A 22314-nucleotide genomic window follows, 5' to 3' on the forward strand; every position below is an offset into this window, starting at 1 on the left:
GTCACCAGGCTCAAAACGTTACCTCTGGTTTCTCTCCTGTTGCTGCCAGACCTGTTGAGTCTCACCAGCAATTTCTGCTTTTGTTTCACATCTCCAACATCTGTAGCTGTCTATTTTATTGCAGCAGTTATGTGAGCCTGGTATCTCTGGCTGGGGGTCAAAGTGCAGAAAGTCAAGGAAAGCTAATGCAAATCAATGATGCTGTGAGCAAGCAGGCATGGTTGGAGAGAGTGAGCATGGTGAGAGCGAGCGAGTAGTTGGAGATGCAGTCTGGCCTAGTTCTTGAGCTGGGTACAAGTCCCTGAGCCCATTGTGTCCTTGCTACAGTATTAGAATGATAGTTGCTGGTGCAGCCCAAGTCGCAGCGTTGAAGTGCAGAAGCAACCTGGAAGTGCACATGTGTTATGAGCATTCTTAGAGGTTGGCATATTTTGGACACATTGAAGTGGACATTGGTGCCTATGTCAACCACTGACGCCCTTTGAAGCAAGTGGCAAGCTGTAGCCATCAGATACCCGCTCTGGCTTCTACATCGAAAATTGGTGACATTAGCTTCTTCAGCATATTTGTTAAAATAGGAAGTTGAATATTAATGCGGAGTGCTATGGTGTTAATAAAGCATTTAAAAGCAATAATTCCCCTTAATTGGCAAGTTGCTGTTGCCAAGCAAGAAACTTGCCAAACCACTCAGCAAATGCATAAAAAATGTGGAAAACGATCTTGATGTTGAGTTAGACCTTTCTGGATTTCTCACCAATTCTGCCACAAATGTTGCAAAACGATTCTGCTCATAACCTTCCTGTGGAAAGTGCTAATTAAGTACAATTTAAATACATCATGTTAAGAACACTATTCAAGCATTCAGTTGTTCTTCTGGCTCCACAAGCTCATGCATACACAATCATGAAGCACTGTGATCACTACCTTTATGTTTCCAACTGCTTACCGCCTTCAGGGACCTACTTGATGTAACAGTGCTGCCTCATTTACAGGATTGCCATACAATGTCAGCAATGCCTCAGATGACAACACTGAACAATGAAAGTAGCAAATATCATCCATCTTCCTCTGATATATGGAGCATGAAGAGAAAGTTATCCAGAAGCTTCATTATGTTTTAGACATTTATCCCTGACAATGTGTTATGTAATTTCAAAACTTGATGTGGAAGTTTACAATTATTTTGTGACATAAATTCCAAAAAGTAAGAATTTGCATTTATCTAGATTTTTTTGATCTCTGAAAATCCTAAAACATTGCACAGCTATTACATACTTTTTACATGTGGTAACCATTGAAATGAGGGAAAGCAACAATCAGCAAGTTTGCACACATTTCTTTTAAGCTCATTTGTGGGATGTGGGCGTTGCTGGCTGGCCAGCATTTATTGCCCGTCCTTAGTTGCTCTTGAGAAGGTAATGGTGAGCTGCCTTCTTGAACCATTGCAGTCCACATGTTGTTGGGAGATCACAATGCCATTAGGGACGGAATCTAGGATTTTGTACGAGTGACAATGAAGGGCTGGTGATATATTTCTGAGTCAGGATGGTGACTTGAAGGGGAATTTAGAGGTCGTGGTATTCCTGTACATCTGCTGCCTTTGTCTTTGTGGGTTTGGAAGGTGCTGTCTGAGGATCTTTGGTGAATTTCTGCAGTGCATCTTGTAGATAGTACACACTGCTGCTACTGAGGGTTGGTTGTGGAGGGAGTGGATGCTTGTGGATGTACTGGGTTGCTCTCTCTTGATTGTTGATATTTGATTTTCAGTGGCTTTGGTGCAATAATCAATGTTTGGTGGGTTACAAGAGGAGAAATTTCTTGCTCTTCTTCAACCAGTGCAATGGTATCTTGTACATCATCCTTTGTGTACGTAGGATTTTGCTTTAAAATTTCTTTTGAAAGATGACACCTCCAACAATGCAGCATTCCCTTAGTGTAGGCTGCTATCTCAATGGTGTACTATGTGCTCAAGCCTCTGGAGTGGGGTTTCAGCTCAGAGCCCTCTGATTTGCTGCTGTGAGAATATTGAGAGGAAAAGAGGTAATGAAAGACCTTGGATTGCACGTGCATAGGCCCCTGGAGGTTGTATACATAAGGTGGTAAAGTAAACACATGAAATGTTTTCCTTTATTGGAAAGACCATAGCTGGAATTTACATACAGTTCTTGTCACCGTATTGCATGAAGGAGATAATTGCTATAGACAGAATACAGAAGAGATGGTGTCACAGCCGGAAAATTGCAGCTACAAAGAAAGATTGGATAGCTAACTCGGTGTCTGTTCAGTCATTGGTCCCTCAAATGTATGTAAATATAGCTTGGTTCAAGGAAGAGATGCCTTTGGTTTGTTTGGGTAGAGCCAAACTCCAATGTTTGTTTCCATGGTATATTACTGTACAGAACCAAACTGTGTTGGTGACTATATATATATTGAGCAAAGTATATTTTAAACTTTAAGTTGTTTCCTTAGAACAGAGGAGGCTGTGGAGTGATTTGATGGAGGTGTACAAAATTATAAGGTGCTTAGAAAGAGTGGGCAGTGAAGACATATTTTCTTGGATTTAAGGTGATTGCTAAAAGGAGTAGAGAGTACAGAGGGAAGAAAAAAAAACAGCTCCTCCAGAGGATGGAAGGTGTGGTGCCTGGAATTCAATGACCAGCATGAAGCCGGATGCAGAAACCCTCAACAAATAAAAACAATGTAATCTTCAAGGCTCAGAACAAAGTGCGAGAAGTTGGGGTTAGAATGGGTGGTAGTTTTCTTCAAATCAGGTTGGCTGAATGGCTTCTTTCCATACTGTACCTTTTCTAAGGTGCCATTGAATACTGAGTCACACTGACATAAAGTATCAAATGTCATGAAGTTAAATTGCTTCCATTCAGTAGCCCGTACAGATTGTTTCAAACACTGTCATTGAATTAGTCTCATAATGTAAGTGTTCTTATCTTTTCTGTTAATGGATGTAGGATGTGATTTATGTGACAGAATCATTTTCAGCCTGGTGTTGCATATTTCTATTATTGTCTGTGAATGTTTGAATACTTATGAGTACCATTGTTGTACAGCATCAAATTGAATGATTAAATTAGGATTGGGGATGAAAGCAGTTGCTCCATTCCCATGATCAAAGGGCTACATGCAAGATCAGTAAATAAAGACTGAACATATGGAAAATGATTGCACATAGCAGAGTACTATTATGTATTATGAATTGCACCGTACCAATTTAATTGATAGTGCTGCAGTGTGTTTCTGTTTTTGGTTAGCAATGGCCTTTCTCTTCTTTGGGTACAGAGGGTACAATCGGCCTGCAATGGCTGGGGAATGTGGTGGGGCATGGATTTGTGATGAGCCACAGTGTCATCGGGCATGGAGGTGGGCTGGAGCAGGAGATAGGCTTGCATCTCGGTGGGTGCATTGGTTTGTAGCAGCGTCGATCGTGGTAGCAAGGTGGCCCTGAGGTGGGAGAATGATGTATCTGTGATCAGGCATGAGGATAAATCCATGACGGAGGCAGGTGATGGGCCTGTAGAGTGGTCAACCTGGGTGGTGGTGGGAGAAAGACATTGTGATGGGCCTGGGCTTGGTCTATAGCATGTAGAAATAGGAAAGGTCTGCTTTGCATGTAACATAGAGGTGCATTAGAGAGCTGATAAATGAGTCTTGCTATCTAATGGCTTTACGTTTGTTTTTCTGAAGGTTGGGATAGATGTTTTCATCACTTCTAGCAGTCTGCAATTGTGAGCACTCTGCCCTGGGCTCTGAATTAACCTTTGTTGTTGTGAATCTAAAGGTACTGAAGGCAAGCATGACCTTGCATGACTTTTGGACCAATTTTGTGCTGCACTAATTTTGGCAAGATTATTTGAGTATTTGGTCCTATCTCTGATAAAAGGGGTGTACACTGCTTCAAGCATTCTGGCAATGCAACTCCACATTAACAGGTAATGTCAACAGTGTGTTGATCACAGAATCCCTACAGTGTAAAATCAGGTCATTTGGCCCACCAAATTTAAACTGATCCTCTGAAGAGCATCTCCAGGCCTGTCCCCTATCCCATAACGCTGCATTTCCCACAGCTAATCCACCTAGACTGCACATCCCTGAACACTTTGGGCAATTTAGCACAGCCAGTCTACCTAACCGGCACATCTTTGGGCTCTGGGAAGAAACAGGAGCATCCAGAGGAAACTCACACAGACACCAAATGGACAGTCATTTCAGGCTGGAATTGAATCTAGGTTCCTCATGCACTTACCCAACCTGCCACCTGGAAAGTGACATTGTGTCACCTGGGTGGGTTAAGAGAGGTGACAGACCTGACTCTAATCCTGTCCTCATTTATTGTCAACAAAACATACTTTCAAAGTGGATTGATCTGGAGGATCAGTCATGGTTCATTTTCATTCGCTTCTTTTGCCCAGGACAATGTGACTAACTACAGAAATCACCATTGGTGTTGTAATTGAAAATCAGCATATAATACAAAACGGAACAATGTCTCAGTACCAGATCATGATACAATTACCCAATGAGTTATCAGAAGATCCAGAAAGATTATTTTAACTGTGTCAATCAGTGATTGTCCCCATTCCTGATATACATCCACAAAGAGTATAAAAAACTTACAAATAATTAAAATGCTATTGTTATCTGATGTGATGCAAATAGTACCATAGTAGGCATTGTAGATAGTTTCATCTTAAAAACAGCTACATAAAAATTGCAGGGCTTTGAATGAATTCCGAAAACCATTCCACAGAATCTTTTATTAATTGAGTGCCTTGGGTCTGGAACCTGTACAATACAAATGATGAAAATTAAGCAAGTGATGCTGAAGGTCATCACTAAATTTTGTTCCAGCAGATTTAGTCGAAATCCAGTGGGCTGTATGTTGAAAGGACATAACTGTTTAATTTAGTAGTCTGGACTCTAAAAGACCCGAGTTTCTCTCGAGAATGAAAACCGTTTTTAGACAGGAAGCTAATTTCCTAAGGAAACAAATGACAGTACAAAGCCAGAGTGATGTTAGGATGACAATTACTAAAACAGAATTGCAATAGCATGGAAAACATTTCATCTTGCCTTGATGGAACAAATCCAGCTACTTACATGCAATTGTTCTCAGAGGGATTTTTCAGGGTGTTAACAGATTTCAGGTTAAGATGACACTATTACCAGTCTACAATCACCCTACGTAACACAGAGACACAAAGAGCCAGCTCTGCCCCCAGCAACCAAGTGGAGCAAAACTTTCAGTCACTGATTGCTAAGGATGTCAACCTTTTACCAAACTCCAACAAAGGGCCCTTTCTAATAAACAGTGTGGATGGCTTGTACCTGTAGAGTCACCAGGCGGGATGGAATTCCAGAAATTCTCAGAGTGACACCTTGAAACTCTGATGGAGCAAGCTAGAGGCTCTTTTTGGAAATAATAACAACATTTCTTTTTTCTCCGATTCACTTCTTTTTTTACTCCTTACACTTTTGGCTACTGCATACATGGGATGGAGCAGGATTCTCTTTGGAGGGTCGCTGCAGAATTGACGGGCCAAATGGCCTCACTCTGCACTGTAGGAATTTTATGAATATATGATCATTTCCACCAAGGTTGAACAAATTAATTAACCTATCATATGCTAGTTAGCTACAGTAGAAATCAATGCCATTAGCTTTACAAAGATGTCTTTGCATTTGCAAATGCTCCTTTGTATTTTTCTCACATAAGATGTGGTTGGCATTTTAAAAAAGTGAATTTTATATGTATACAATGTCCATATTGTAGAAATACCTGTCTCTCTATATTCTTTTACTTTCACATTCTCACCTGGAAAGTTCCGCTTGGATTGATGTTGATATTTGCATGCATCCACTGTTCCCCTTGGTTTCCAGACATAGTCCAGATGAGATTTTCAGTTACTGTTGATCCTTTGAATCGCAAAAACACATTCAAAGTACCTGGAAAATAACACGTTATAAAACAATTTCAATGTTGAACTGCCCTTAGAAACTGCCCAAGACTTTTTTGACAGGTGTAAGTTAGCACAGCTTGGTGAGACACTCTATCATTTCTCATTAAACTTGAATTCTGAAAGATGGCACGTAACTAAAAATACCGATAATTGGGAAAGATGACAAGGATAAAAGTAGTTTCAGCTCCCCAGGGAATCACGGCCCTTTGAATTGCTTCCACTATCACAAAATGATTTTGGACCCAATCCAAGATCAGCATTGACTATATCCAGTCTTACGTAGAGGCAAACTAAGTAGACAGCCTCACAGGTAGCTTTCAAACAAATATGCAGTCGACCTGGAAGGGGCAAGTATCTCAGACATTTGAGCAATAGGTAAAGTTAGAGGTTTCATACTGCTAATGTGTAATAATGTAAGTGGAGTTTGCCACAAACTAAATGTCGTCAAGCCAAAAAGATGTTCTCCCCATCATAAAAATGTTTAATGTGCCGAATGAATTTCTGTCCTCATGTGATGCTAGATATGTAGACTCTACACCTGAAAGACTGGTGAAATGGTGGATTGTATCAACCAACATTTTCCTTCAGAAATTTTCAAGAAGCGACTGTATATAACTAGCTCAGCTTGTAAAACACATTGTCCATTGAGGTCAGCATTTGAATACATTGACCACTGAGGACAATATTGGGAGCACTTGCCCACTGAGGACAATATTGGGAACACTTGCCCACTGAGGTCAGTATTTGGAACACTGCTTTTCATAACTTGTACTACTAACCATGACTTTGGTGTGCAAGTGTTTCTTTCTTAGTTTATGGATGACACAAAACTAGTAAGTATTTGAATTGTGTCATGCGTATTGATAGAGCTCCAAAGGATGTTGGGCAGCTGATGGAATAGGCAGCAATGTGAAAAATGTAATGTAGAAACATGTGAAGTCATGCCTTTTGTTAGGGGAGGCAATATAAACAAAGGAAACAATTCTAAAGAGATGCAGAAGCAGAGGGGCCTTGGGTTAGATGTATACAGTTCACTGGAAGTGAGACAATATGTTGAGAAATTAATGACGAAGATTCACAGGATCCTAGTCTTTATAAAGAGAAGCGTACAAACTGAACAAAAACAAGCAAGTTCTGTTGAACTTGTGTTCAATTGTGGGCACCATAATTTAGGAAACATTCGAAAGGGTGCAGGAAAGATTAATGAGAATTGTTGAAGGGATGAGGGATCTATAGTTATGTGGATAGACTGGAGAAAATGGGGCTGTTCTCTTTAGAGTAAGTAAGGTTGAGAGAAGATTTGAAAGAAGTGTTCAAAATTATGAGGGGTCCAGACTCAGTATACAGAGAAATTGCTCCTGTTGGTGGAAGGATTGAGAACTAGGCAACACTGACTTAAGCTGAATGACAAAGAAAAATGATATAAGGAAAAGCTTTTCTCATTCAACAAGCATTTAAGATCCGGAATGCACTACATAAGAGCTTGGTTGAGCCAGACTCCGTCCAACTTTCGAAAGATAATTGGTAATTATGTGAATGGAGAAAATTTATAGGACTACATGAAACATGTGGGAGAGTCAGAGTGGCTGGCATGCTCTTTCAGAAAGCTGACATGGACACTAAAATTTAAGTGGGCTCCTTATATACTGCTATGATTCTGCAATTAATATATAATATGATCTTCACCCAGACAATTCAAACCATCAAATCAAACTGTGAAATGATCAAACATATTGCCAAATGATCTGCCACAAGTTATTAATGTATTGTGTTACAGAATAAACACAAGTGATTTTCTATTGTGAAATCTAGATCAAATACAGCAGTTCACTGCCTTCAAAAATTTTAACACATTGTTTTAATCAGGCATCTGATCGCAGAGCAGTAGCAAATATTCACACAATAAACGCGACATGATACTTGTATTGATAACACTTTCAATAAGATTCGCTGGATGTGGCTGTTTCCTTGGATGTGGGGTTGGTCTTATGTCTAAAATTGAATGGTTTGAAACCGTACTCATTCAAGTTTAGATGAATGAGAAGAAGTCATTGAAACATAGTAAGCTTGAGGAGCCGAATAGCTTATTTCTGCTTCTCTCTCTTACATTCTCATGAACAGGTGGGTTTATACATCAGCTCGGTATATTTCACTGTAGATTCTCCTTTCCCATGTTTTAACCTGGAGAGAGACAAGCAGGGCTGCAAATCCGGATTTAGCAGCGTGCTGAGGAAAGCTGCTGGCAATTCTGTCAGTAATAACTTTATACTTTTATCAAGGAGCCTACTTCACTTGTTCAACAGTAAAAATAAATGAACTAATAGGTTGAAAAAGTGTTACATTGTGACTTTGATACAGGTTTATTAGCATCCTCCTTTTACTAAACCCAGTAAGACAGATGTATTTACCTTTTCTTCATGATCATTGTGGAAAATTTCACTATCTGTACATAACAGATTTTTGATGTCTGCCCGAATAAACTAAATATAAAATGGTTTCACTTTGTTCTCAGAGTAAAAAGATCAGATAAGAAGGGTTTAAACCACAGCAAATCACAGCATAACATTTGAAAATGCTTATCTTGAACCAAATATCTTTATGTACTTGTTTTGAAAGACCTTTAAACAGAACTGACTGGCTTCAGCAAATTTATTGCACACGTGGTCCTAGAAAGAAAGGGATGACATGTCCATCAGCCTGGATTAACAGCTTTGTGAGGCAGAAAATTATAACAAAGGGCTTTCAACAGCAGCTGGGAATCAACCTGATCATTCACAGATTGCTAATGTCCACTATTCGAGGAAAAAGCTCCTGGACCCTGCCTGCTTCCTGCTGACCTCAATTATTGCCTGGAGATAATTGAGCTCATCCAGTCATTGGACATATTACTCAACAGAACACTTTTGACCTAAACAAAACAAAAATCCCAGTCTTATGAGAAGCATTTACAAGCTCTTCAATCTCAAATATTCCACTCTTTGCCACAGATTTAATAGTTGTGAATCAGACGGACATAAAGTACAATATGTTGCCAGCATTTTTTTTTCAGTCTCATAGATATTTTAATTTAAATTATTATCCTTTAAATTGAGAAGACAATGTCCATGTGCCTTCAATTTTTCTTTCTCTTCTGGTGTTGTTTAAGAGGACCACTGATCACTACCAAATTTAGTGCACTGTTTTATTCACCATGGGAGAACAGTTTAAAGAGGTTATGCATCATTTTGACAATGTGCCATACACAAATGACAGTGAGGTGATTTTCATGACCCTTTAAATAGAATCGACTTGAGCTATATCACCTCTTGGTAATATAGAATGAAATAAAACCTAATTCAAAGCAGTTCAAATTATTTTGCAATAACTTCTTCATTCTAAATACATTAGTCATGTTTAGGAACATAACATTCCTTGCTCTCTGCGAGTTATATTTACTGTCATAAAGCAAAACAAAGAAAAGCGAATCAAGCTCTCAATTCCCAAATGAAGCTGTATGTTACTGAAAATAACACAAGATCGATAATGTTCCATGGACGTAGAATAGCTCGGCATGTGCCCTGATGCTTTATAATGCCAACTTCTGTCATTATGTACAACCTACGTGTTGAATCTTGGTACGAAAATTGATTGGGTTCAGACGCAACTTATGTGGCTCTGAAAAAAAATCTCAAATTACCGATTGTGGGTTACGGCACACAAATCTAAACAGTGGTAGCTGTTTCCTCAGCTGTTAAGTACTGATTCAAGACATGGTAAACCTGAATGTATAAGTGGTCTGCAACTTCATTTCCAGCTTTCCCAATGTCTTTGGTTAGTCAGTTGCACAGAAAAATGCAAATCAGGAGCAGGGGTAGGCCACTCAGCCCCTCAAGGCTACTCTGCAATTCAGTAAGCTCATGGTTCATCTGAGTGATACCTCAAACCCATATTCCTGACTATCTTGATAACCTTTCAACTTCTCCCTTCACAAGGAAACCAGGAGTCGGTAGTCTTTGCATAGTAACGTACATCCCTAATGAAGTCTCAATTAACTTATTGTAATTCAGATCTCTCCACAGTTGACTATGTCATTCCTTCTGTTCTGCAAATTTCCAACTTTGCTGGCTTGGTCTACCAAGGTGCCTGGGCCAGAGGTGCAGGGGTGGCTTGGCATGGATGTGTGGGTGAAGAGTCAACCTGCAGGAGAGATCAGGGCTGCAGATGTTTAGATTTTTGTCCGAGGGACCAGAGTGGTTTTGACACTTTTCTTGGGCTCACTAATAAATGTACTTGACTCACCTTCAAAGGTCTCCATTACTTTCAAGAGATGACACTGAGCCCTTCTCTGAAAAGGATGTAGGTGCCATCAGAGTCCTCTCCATGTGGAAGGACTCTGACAGTATTTATGCTTGAGAATCGCCTGTGGAAACCTCATCCACCAACCAAAACCAGCGTCATTATACACTCAGGATCAATGCAGGTAATAGAGTTACTCCACTTTAACTGAATATAAACTCTGTTCCTGTAGGAAGAGTAAGACGTTAACAAAATTGGCCCTGAAATGCAGTACTAAAAGAAGGATTGGCGAAAGCACTCTAACCCAAACAATATCTGGTCGCGGTTGGTTCTGCAGTAAACAGTTTTGGACATTGTTGTTTAAGTACCACAAGGTAATGACAACAGTGGGAAAAGTCCACTGGGGCTTGGAGATTAAACAAAATTGAGGTAACAAGGAAGTTTTCCACCTTAAAAACTTCATCGCTTTAAGAGTGCACAAGCAGTCAGACAGTTAGAAACTGCAAGTGCAGTAACAAATAAGCAATCAACAGCTTATGTGGAAAGAACAACAAAGCAGGACCAACATTTGAGGATAGAATCTTCACTTCTCACCTGGTAAAGCAGCATAAGCTGGTAAAAGTTTTTTAAAAACTAGTCACATTTGGAAGCGACAGTGAGTTTAGAGAAGAGGGATCTTTAAGGGCCATCTACAATCCGATCCCACCACCCAAGACATTTTTCCATCCCCACCCCTGTCTGCCTTCCGGAGAGACCACTCTCTCCGTGACTCCCTTGTCCACTCCACACTCCCCTCCAACCCCACCACACCCGGCACCTTCCCCTGCAACGGGAGGAAGTGCTACACTTGTCCCCACACCTCCTCCCTCATCCCTATCCCAGGCCCCAAGATGACCTTCCATATCAAGCAGAGGTTCACCTGCACATCTGCCAATGTGGTATATTGTATCCATTGCACCCGGTGTGGCTTCCTCTACATTGGGGAAACCAAGCGGAGGCTTGGGGACCGCTTTGCAAAACTCCGCTCGGTTCGCAACAAACAACTGCACCTCCCAGTCACCAACCATTTCAACTCCCCCTCCCATTCTTTAGATGACATGTCCATCATGGGCCTCCTGCAGTGCCACAATGATGCCACCCGAAGGTTGCAGGAAGAGCAACTCGTATTCCGCTTGGGAACCCTGCAGCCCGATGGTATCAATGTGGACTTCACAAGCTTCAAAATCTCCCCTTCCCCCACTGCATCACAATACCAACCCAGCTCGTCCCCTACCCCCACTGCATCCCAAGACCAGCCCAGCCTATCTCCGCTTCCCTAACCTGTTCATCCTCTCACCCATCCCTTCCTCCCACCTCAAGCCGCACCTCCAGTTCCTACCTACCACCTCATCCCACCTCCTTGACCTGTCCATCTTCCCTGGACTGACCTATCCCCTTCCTACCTCCTCACCTATACTCTCCTCTCTACCTATTTTGTTTTGTCTCCATCTTCGGTCCACCTCCCCCTCTCTCGCATTTTATTCCAGTTCCCTCTCCCCATCCCCCTCTCTGCTGAAGAGTCCAGGCCCGAAACATCAGCTTTTGTGCTCCTGAGATGCTGCTGGGCCTGCTGTGTTCATCCAGCCTCACATTTTATTATCTTGGATTCTCCAGCATCCGCAGTTCCCATTATCACTGATACAATCCTAAACTCTGAGCTGGCTCACCAGTGACACTTGCCACACCATCCTTGCTCCACCATCTCACTGCCAGCTGTGCTGGACCTACTAACAGAAGAGTCACCACTCTTTAGTGCCATTTTTTCACCAGTGGGCCCAGCTCGCTGCTGCTGATACTGATGCTGAGTCCCATGCTGAACCCACTCTCGCCCAACAACCAGGAGTCCTGCATCCGGGCATACTCTGCTGCAGCCGCTGCCTTGCCAACATCAGGAGTTCCTGCTCTGGGCCTACTATAACCAAGAGTTTCTGACTCTGCTGCCAGACCAGGGCTTCACCAAGAATCCTGCCATCCTCAGGGATGTCAACTTGCTGGCACTGCTATTTTGAAAAGCCTGCTGCCACAGCCACCACTTCCAAACACTGGAGGAGCTTTGCCGTTGCTGAAGACAGTGCTATCAACAGGACCAAATATGGGGAGGACTTTCCTGCTGCCACCACCCACTTCTACACAGTTGCCATGAGGAGCCTTGTCCACCACTGACTCTGGCGGTTGGGCATCACTGCATTTCACACAAGGCCCACTCCAGCTGCCATGCTGATTTAGCCCACTAACCCATTACAAACTGCTTCAAAGAACAGAAAAATGAAAGTAAAAATTGAAAGGACCAGAGCAGAAGTAAAAAGAGAAAAGAAAGGAATGAACCTGGGCCAGAGCCTGCATGCGGCCCTGCTATGCCGCTGCCATCTTGAATCAGTCATTAGACATCTTGGAGGAAACAGTACTTAAAGGGACAAAATTACCTCAAAACTGATAATAAATTTTAAGTTATATAAGTAAATATACCACTGCATTCAATAGTACCTACAGTAAAAGAATTATTAATCATAAAAGTGTGAAATAAGGCAGATACTTTTCAAGAAAATCTTTACGTTTTTGGTAATTGCTTTAATTTTGGAAAAAAAAATCAAAATTCTTGAAAAGCAAGGCTTAATAGAAGAGTTTAACAGGTAGAGAAATCCATTGATAACTTCATGAATAATTTCTCTAGATTAATGGAAAATTTTGATTACGGAGCTTTGCAATCAGAATTTATAACTGAGGTAATTGTTGATTGATTTACTGATGAGGCTTCATCAGATTTATTACAGTCCAAAGAAGATTTGAATTTGATGAGAGTTTTACAAAGTTCATTAGAAGCAGAAACCTGGAAGACTCTTATTCAATGATAATGGGAACTGCAGATGCTGGAGAATCCAAGATAACAAAGTGTGGAGCTGGATGAACACAGCAGGCCAAGCAGCATCTCAGGAGCATAAAAGCTGACGTTTCGGGCCTAGACCCTCACCAGTGGCACTTGCCACGCCATCCTTGGTTGCATTGTTGCATTAATTCTGCTCCACTGCAGCCTCAGTATAAAGTAAATCCAAGGCGCTTGACTCTGTCCCTGCAGTTGTGCCTAATGGTGTGTGTTTGCAGCAACAGTGACACCTGTTTGAATGGTAAGTACTCCTCCCTTAATTTATATCTTTCCCAACTTGATCCTTTTACCATCAATTTAGATTTCTTTCCCTCATTGAACAAGATTTTTTTGTTTTACTCTTGGAGCTCAGAAATGCCTGCTTCCAGCTGAGCTTCAAAACAGGACAGCCCTTAAAGATAACAAGGTGTGGAGCTGGACGAAACGTCAGCTTTTGTGCTCCTGAGATGCTGCTTGGCCTGTTGTGTTCATCTAGCTCCACACTTTGTTATCTTAGACTCTTAAACAAATCCTGAGAGGAGAATGAAAACATTATTACAGGAAAATGACAGAATCCATCATGTTGTAAGGTATAAGTATTCTGCAGATACACACCACAAGCCAACACAGGCCAGACAGCAGACGGTAAGAGTCAGTGTCAATGGTATGGAACAAAAGAGCCTCACTAGCGCAAGCAGTACTCAGCTAGGACAAAAGAATGCTACATCTATAAACCTACAGGTCACTGCCAAATTATGTATAGAAGAAGAATGCAGTGTCAGAGCAGCAAAAATGCGAAATGTTCACTCACGTAAAGATGTCAATGTGATGAAATTACTACCACTATGACAGAATCTAATTATGGCGTTAAACCTCTCAATGACATCATGACTTAATTTTATAAATTTAATGCAGGAGCTGCACTATCAGATCAAATACTGAGACTAAAGAAAAAGATGTTACAGATAACAGATACAAAAGTTACACAGTCCAGGTGGAATAACTCTCAACATTAGAGATATTCTCGAAGCAACTTTGTAAGAGAGTTGAAAATGTAGATAATACATAATAAACACTTCTTCCTTTTGAGCTAGCGCACAAATCTTGACTTGAAAATCCTTGTGCAACCAGAAGATGTTCAACCAATGTCAAGGGAAAGCTAACCCAGGAATAAATTGTCATTGATCAACTAATCAAGGCAAATCCAGTAAAAGATTTCAATGGGCCTCCTCGACTCATGGCCAAACTCAAAAAGAACATTATAATCCACTGAGTTTACCTACAATGGCATAAAGATGTGTTTCAGAAGGCTCAGAAGTACCAGTGGCCAGCAAGATGAAAGAACCTCAAATAAATTCAACAAAAATTTCAAGGGAATAGTGATGAAGACTATGCTACCACTTTCCAGTGTTGCAGTGAAGAATGGTCAGATCAAAAGTTCAGTGAATTGGCTGAAAACACACACTTAGCACTCCCACAATTTCAAATATATAGAGCACTCACTAGTTTACGACCAAAGGCCAGTTATTCCAGCAACCCATCAGAAAGATGTCTTGGAAACGATATACCACAGAGCACTATGGGCATTGCTGGATGATGAGATGAACATAGGTCCAATTCAATTTCAATCCTTTGCATTTCATAGCGAGTTATCACTAGTGACAGAGGTCATGCTAAGTAAGCAGCAAACCTCCCATAAGATGGTGAAGATTTTGAAAATGCTGAGTTTGCCAGATGAGATCGGTGGAGGGCAAGTGAAGATGAACAATCAGCTCAAAAAGTTGAAGTCAAGCTCTAACATACTTCAATACAGATGTATCAGATTTGAGAAAAATTGAGATGAACTGTGTTTTACTCCATGGAAGCCAGATCAACTTCCACATATTCATAACATAATTAAGAAAAAAATGATGTACCTCAGAAATTGGGATATCATAAAAAAAAGTACATTTCCATTGAGAAGCCACCGTCTATGGTAACAATTCATGAAATTAAGTGATTCCCAGATGATGCTATGGGACAGCTACAGGAAATGAAGAGTCCTCCAGATAATGTAGTAGACAAAACATTAGGTTTAGATGGAAGAATATCCACCACATAGTACATCCATGAGATAAACGAGCCTCCAGGAGAGAAATGATTTACAGAATAATCAAGGCCAGTGTTCTGAAGCCTGTCTGAAAGTTCAGCCCTGAAATCAAGAGCAAATTTAAATCAGTGAAAACTGATGAGGGTGCTCAGCCAGTGCTTATAAATGACTCGAGTTTTTGTAGACAGATATAACCAGCGGTCAAATTAGTTCCATGATTTCCTCACAGAACATACACATAAATTATATACCTCTCTATGACAACATGTGCACAAGGATTCCTCAGAGAGGAGTACTTAGCTTTGTGCTGCTCTAATCTTCAGCTTCATTAATTATTTGGTGGATATTATTCCAAAAAGCAATATTGTTGATGACACTACCTTCTGCTGAGTAATTAATCTGTCAGGTAAAAGACAAGTTGCAACCAAATTATTGCACAAAAATACATGCAAAACTGCACAGTGGGTGAATAGGTTTTATGTTATCTTCTCTTCGGGAGGCCAGTCATTCTGTCAGGAAAGCTTGACTCAAATGTCACCAATCAATTTCCACAATAAAAAAACTTTTGTTTAAGTAAAAAAAAATGCCTTCTAAGCTTTGTGCAGAAGTTCAATCGATGCAAGTAAGTGCTAGAGGTGACTTGAAATGTGGGCTTTAAAAGGCAATATTTATGTTCTAAAAAGCATATGAGACATACAATTCATTTCTGTGGTTTTTGGGCATGGAGATTGTAATTTGTAGTCTCTGATTTTATTAAGGTGACTCTAGCATTCTGTCAAATGTAACACATGTTGTTGGCTTGACTGAACACTTAACAGGGACTGAGCAGTGCGCATGGTTAGTGTGTGTGTTTGGTTAGTCATGAGATGCCAAGATCCAGGACTATGGATGAAGGCCTGGGGTACATATTGACGTACATGGGTAGGGCTCAGTGAGAAGGAAACACTCGGGGATCAAGCTGAGTCCACTCAATACTCTTACTTTCCAAGGACCAGTGCAGTGTGAGGTTCGGAGAGAAATCGACACGGCCTCCTAAAAGACCAAATGGGTTTGATTACTGGGCCTTTTTCCTGAGATCAGATGGTTTTATGTCAAATTAGGGGCATTTAAACAGTCCTTGGATAAGCATATGGATAATGATGGGATAGTGTAGGGGGAGGGGCTTAGATTAGTTCACAGGTCGGCACAACATTGAGGGCCGAAGGGCCTGTTCTGCGCTGTATTGTTCTCTGTTCTATGTTCTATGTCAGAGAGACATTACTGGGAGGTGAAGGTGGGGAACAGGACTTATTGCCAATTGTATGTAGCCCAAGAGATAGTGGAGAGAGAAGGAAGAATCAATCTGAGACCTGGATTTGGCTATTGAATTATCTGCATGAGGACCAGTTGTGACTATGTTGAATGGGACCGGGAAGAACTGGACAATATCAGCTTTGGGAATGACAAGTGGTAAATGATGTTTGAGCCACATTAGTACCAGGCAATGATCATATTCAACAAAATAAAATCTAACTATCACCTGCTGATATTCAAAGGCATTGCCATCACAAAATCCATCACCATCAACATCCTCTAGGCTAACAATGAAAGGGAACAGAACCGTTCTAGACATTTAAACACTATTGTTGTAAGAGCAGGTCAGAGGCTTGGAATACTGTGGCGCATAACTCACCTCCTTAACTCTCAAAAACCTCTCCACCCTCTACAAGTGGGATGCAATATTCTCCACTTGCCTGGATAGGTGCAGATCCAACAACACTCAAGAAGCTTGCCACCATCCAGGATAAAGTAACCCACTCCAATGGCACTTCATTCATAAGTGTTCTTTCCCTCCACCACCAATACTGTGTAATAACACACATTATCTACAAGATTCACTGCAGAAATTCACCAAGTTTCATTAGGTAACACCTGCCAAATCCACGACCACTGCCATCTGGAAGGACAAGATCAGCTCTGACTCCCTTCATGCCACTCACCAGCCTGACTTTTTGTTTTCATTTTTCATTCGTCGGTTGTGGGCATTGCTGACAAGACTAACATTTGTTGCCTTTGAACTGAATGGGTTGCTTGGCTATTTCAGAGAACAGGCAAGAGTCAAAAATAATCAGCATGAAGAAAAGCTACTTGATCCATCGAATCCACACCGCCTCTCTATACAGCACCTTACCCAGACCCACCTCCCCTCCCTATCCCTGCAACCCTGCATTTCCCATTGCTAACCCACTTACCCAGCATGTCATTAGACACAATGGGCAATTTAACATGGCTAATCTATCTAAACTGCACATCTTCGGGCTTTGGGAGGAAACCGGATCATCCAGAAGAAACCCAAGCAGGGATGAGGAGAATGTGCAAACTCCACACAGTTGCCCAAGGATGGAACTGCTAACCTGGGTCGCTGAAGCTGAGAGACAGCAGTGTTAAGCACTCAGCCACCAGGCCATGCAGTGGATCAGAAATTATACATAGACCAGACCAGGTAAGGGTAGCAGATTTCCTTCCATAAAGGAGTTGTGATCTAGTGATACTGAACCAGATTGTTTTTTCAATGGCAATTACTGTTAGTTTATTGGCACCTTTACTGAGGGTAGGTATTCCAGGTTTATTATCCAGGTCCCATTGAGGGATTTGAAACCATGTCCCACAGAGCATTAGGCTGCACCTCTGGATTACAAGTCCAGTGACACCACCCTGAGCTACATTGCTTTTTTAACAACATCACTTGATCAAAATCCTCGAACTCCCTTTTACAAGCGCTGAGTACATTCCTAACACAACACCGTAGTGATTATAATGAAGTCAGCCAGGTGGACAACATAGAATATGAGTCCCCTGATTGGGATTCTTAATCTGGTCCAATCAGGGAGCACTGGATGACTGATGTAAACTGGGGATTATATTAGAATGATATTCTAACACTCTGAGAGCTGGCTCTGAGGAGTCTGGACCAGTGTCAAGGACTTCCCATGCTTAAACAAAAGGTGACATGGTGATGGGATATTGGCTTCGGTGGAGCTATTTCAGTGGCAATGAGAGAAAAGCACATTCTTGAAGAGCTCACTCACAACTGTAGTTTTTGAGACACAGTAAGCATTTCTAACATTATGCCATTATTTGGGAAGTTTCACTCAATCAACCATGCCATTGAAGACTTGGCCCAATATGGAAAGAATGCATTTTTTTATGGCTAAATGGCATTGAGGCAGATGCGAAGCAATGAGAAATTCTCCTGACAGCTTGTGAGCCCATAGCTTTTTTGATTATTAGGAGCTTAACTTTCCCTGAGGTACTAGATGCTAACGCCTTTCAAGAGTTGATGGATATAGTTAAGGAATATTATGACCCAAATCTCCTTTAATTCTGAAATGCTGTTATTTTTACTTGGCAATTTGAGAACCAGGGGAATCCATATCGGGACTTTTGACTGGGTTAAGGTGACTGGCAGAGGCATGTGACTTTGTTTTAAACCTTAATGAGGTGCTGACAGGCCAGGTGGTATGTGTGTGAATGATGTAACCATGCAAAATTGCTTACTGGCTGATGGCCAATTGAACTATAAATAGGCATGACAACTTGTTGTAGCATTGGAAAATGCAGCAAGTGGAATCTATAAGCTGCAAGGTATTCTGATAGAATTGGACACTCACGTCAGTCTGACTGAGCTCGGAGAATACCACTTAAGTGAAGGAAATTGCACAGCCTCACTCAGGACATATCCTGAACAGAGGGACTCTCGGTTGGCCCACAGCAAAAGCCCAAAACAAAGACAAGCGTCAGCCAAATGATTAAAATTTTCTTCAGGATTTGGAACGGCAAGCCATGGTTGTTGCTGCCAGTGTGTAGATTCAATACAATCAGACCTAAATTCCCATCAGACCTAAATTGAGTAAGAGAACTCAAAAGCCGGCATCAGGAGAGTGCACACACACTGGAAAGACCACCCACATCTGGTTTGGAACGTCAGCTTTTGTGCTCCTGAGATGCTGCTTGGCCTGCTGTGTTCATCCAGCCTCACATTTTATTATCTTGGATTCTCCAGCATCTGCAGTTCCCATTATCTCTGGTTTGGAACTGTTACTTTGCTTAGCAACATCCAAATCAGAACCAATCAAAATAAATGTCTGGTTAAATGGTCATCCAGTTCAAATGGGGATTGATAGCTGTTTCAGTGATTGCAGAACCATCTTTAACAAAATTCATTCTGGACTCCAACCTTTAAGTTTACACAAGACCTTGGCTAAACTAAAGACCTACACTGGGTAACCTTTACAGATTAAGGGTACAATTTTGGTTCTGATCTCTTATGCGAAGCAGCTGGTTCAGTTACCACTTATTGCAATAAAAGTCTCAGGCCCAAGCCTGATGGGATGAAATCAGTTGAAAGAGATTCACCCTAGATTAGCTCTACATTTTTCAGTTAGAAAGTGGCTACCTCAGCGAAGTCTTAATTAAATACCCGGAAGATTTTCAGGAAGAGTTCACAATGGTTTTAAATTTTCTGGACACACTTCCAGTCACAATTAACACATCAGGCTTCAGACACAGAAAGATCCGATCCCAGCAAAGCTGAAAAAGCTGGTGTTAATGAGGGAAATCAAACGGTGGTCTCAACCAGAATGGAAACCTTTTTGGACCCAGACAGACCAGATCATGGACATATAACTGTAGGGAGCAAGAATAATTGCCTTGAGTGAAGGTTACTGCCGGATACTGGCTGGCAATCATTCAGGGGTGTCCAAAATGAAAATATTGGCAAGAAGTTACATCTAGTGGCCAGGATTGGTTACAGAGATAGCTGTGTTGGTGGGAAAGTGCCCAGAGTGCCAACAAGAACAAATTTTAACCATAGTAGCTCTCCCACATTTGTGGAAATGGATCAGTAAACCCTGGGCTCGGTTACACATTGACCATGCAGTTCCTTTATGGGCTGTGTTCTTAGTCATTGTAGACCCCCACTCAAAATGGTTGGATGTGCACAGAGTTCGTTTGTCAAACATGGGAATGACGATGGAAAAACTGCACACATTGTTTTGTGATACGTAGACTCTCGGAAGTGCTGGTCACAGATAACAAGACATCGTTCACCGCTGGGAATTTGAGTATTTCCTAAAGTCGAACAGCACTTGTTATTTAAGGACAGCTCCATACCATCAATCATCCAATGGGCTGGCATTAAGACCAGTCCAAACTTTGAAGACAGGCTTGAAGGAACAGTCTGCAGTCTCACGAGACACTAAACCGTCCTGTTTCCTAACTGATTAGAGGACCACAGCTCATGCAACTTCAGGGATAGCTCTAGCAGAATGCTAATGGAATGAAGATTCCGCACTGGATTAAGTCTGATCATCCCAGACCTGGAGGAGGGTGGTGGGGGTTGGGTGTTGAAATGGCATCAGACACGCCAATGGGCAAGGGACATGGTTGATGCAAGGTCAGGACCAGTAATGTATAAATTTCAGGTAGGAGTGACAGTCCTGAACCAGCATGTGGACTACATGAAAGCCATGACTTGCAATTGGTGTGGGAACAAAATGTACCCAGCTTGTCGACAGCCTTCCCTACTGTTCTCCCTGGATTCTCCCCATCCGTCAAGCATTGACAAGACCTCAGAATCTGAGATGGACATGGTAATTCTCATCGCATTGCTGCCTTTGCTGCCAGTTAGAAAAGAGTGAATTTCTTCCGAGAATCTCTGGGTGCCAGTGGTGAGCTCCCGTGCATAACACGCTGCCTGTATCAGAGCCAGAGTTGGACGATCCTGACCCGGTGCTAAAATGCCCCAGGGAATCACTACAAGACAAAAGACCAGCCTGTGTCCTCACACTCAGAGGGATAGGGCTGTAATGATTATAATGAGGCTAGTCAGGTGGACTTGATAGAACAGGAAACCGAAAGAACTGTGGGTATTGGAAATTGGAAACAAAAGCAGAAATTGCTGCAAAATCTCAGCAGGTATGGCAGTATCTGCAGAGAGAAATTAGAGTTAACGTTTCAATTCCAGTGGCCCTTCTTTGGAAATGATGGTAGCTGGAAAAAAGTTGTATTTTTATGTAGAAGCTAGGGTGGAGAGGATGGGTTAAGGATTAAATGATCGGTGGAGATAGAGCCCAAAAAGAGAGAAGAACAGTTGGACAGGTAAAGGAGTGAATAACCAAGAGAATGATTAGCTATAATGGGTACTTGTAGTGACTAACAATGGCTTGTATATAATATCAGACCATATGATAACAAGACTAGATGGATTGGGGTTGGGGTAAACACATGGGACAAAATGTTTCAAATGCAAAAACTGTTGAATTCAATATTTAGTCCAGAACACTGTAGAATTCCCAAGTGGAAAATTATGTGTTATTCTTCCAGCTTGCACTGAGCTTCATTGGAACACTGCAGCAAGCCTGAGGCAGAGACGTTGGCCAGGGAACAGGATGGTGTTAAGCTGGAGGGCAACTGGAAGCTCAGGGTCTTTTCTGTGGGACAGAATGTAGGTGTTCTATGAAGCGGTCACCCAATTTACACTTTGTTTCCCTGATGTAGAGGAGACCACATTGTGAGCTGTGAATGCAGTAGACTAGATTGTGGGAAGTGTAGCTAGAGCACTGCTTCACCTAGAAGTGTGTTTGGGCTGAGGACCGATATCTTGGATACTGAAGAAGGAGGAAGTAAATGGAAGGGTGTTATACCTGCTACCATTTCAGGGGAGGGTGGCTTGGGGCTGAGGGGTTGTTTGGATGGAGAGTGGACCAGGGTATCCCGGAGTAAACGGTCTTTGCATAAGGCTGACATGAGAGGGGAGGGTATATGTGTCTGGTGGTGGAAGTGGTGGCTATCAATCCTCTGGATGAGGATACTGGTGGAATGGTAGGTGAGGGCAAGAGGGGCTTGATCGCTGTTGAGGGAGAGAAGAGAGGGGTTGAAGGCCAAAATGCAGGAGATGGATTGGTCCCAGCTGAAAAATGAGGGAGAAGGTGCATATTTTGGAAGTTCCCTTGGAGATGGAGAAACTGAGAGAACAAGAATAGAGTCTTTACAGAAAATTGGGTGTGAGGATGTATTGTCAAGGTAATTGTGGTAGTCCA

At 41.8% G+C, this 22314-nt stretch overlaps 1 protein-coding gene across 2 annotated transcripts in view; it reads right to left on the reverse strand.

Annotated features, from left to right (window-relative positions):
• The window catches only part of mdga2a (MAM domain containing glycosylphosphatidylinositol anchor 2a), an 871663-nt gene that overhangs the window by 19615 nt on the left and 829734 nt on the right, over positions 1-22314 (reverse strand). For both annotated transcript variants that reach the window (XM_048538415.2, XM_048538414.2), the window contains one exon: positions 5828-5958. In XM_048538415.2, the coding sequence (XP_048394372.1) occupies positions 5828-5958 (131 nt within the window). The remainder of the gene's footprint in view (positions 1-5827; positions 5959-22314) is intronic.

The sequence above is a fragment of the Stegostoma tigrinum genome, chromosome 10, assembly GCF_030684315.1.
Source record: "Stegostoma tigrinum isolate sSteTig4 chromosome 10, sSteTig4.hap1, whole genome shotgun sequence".
NCBI classification, from domain to species: Eukaryota; Metazoa; Chordata; class Chondrichthyes; order Orectolobiformes; family Stegostomatidae; genus Stegostoma; species Stegostoma tigrinum.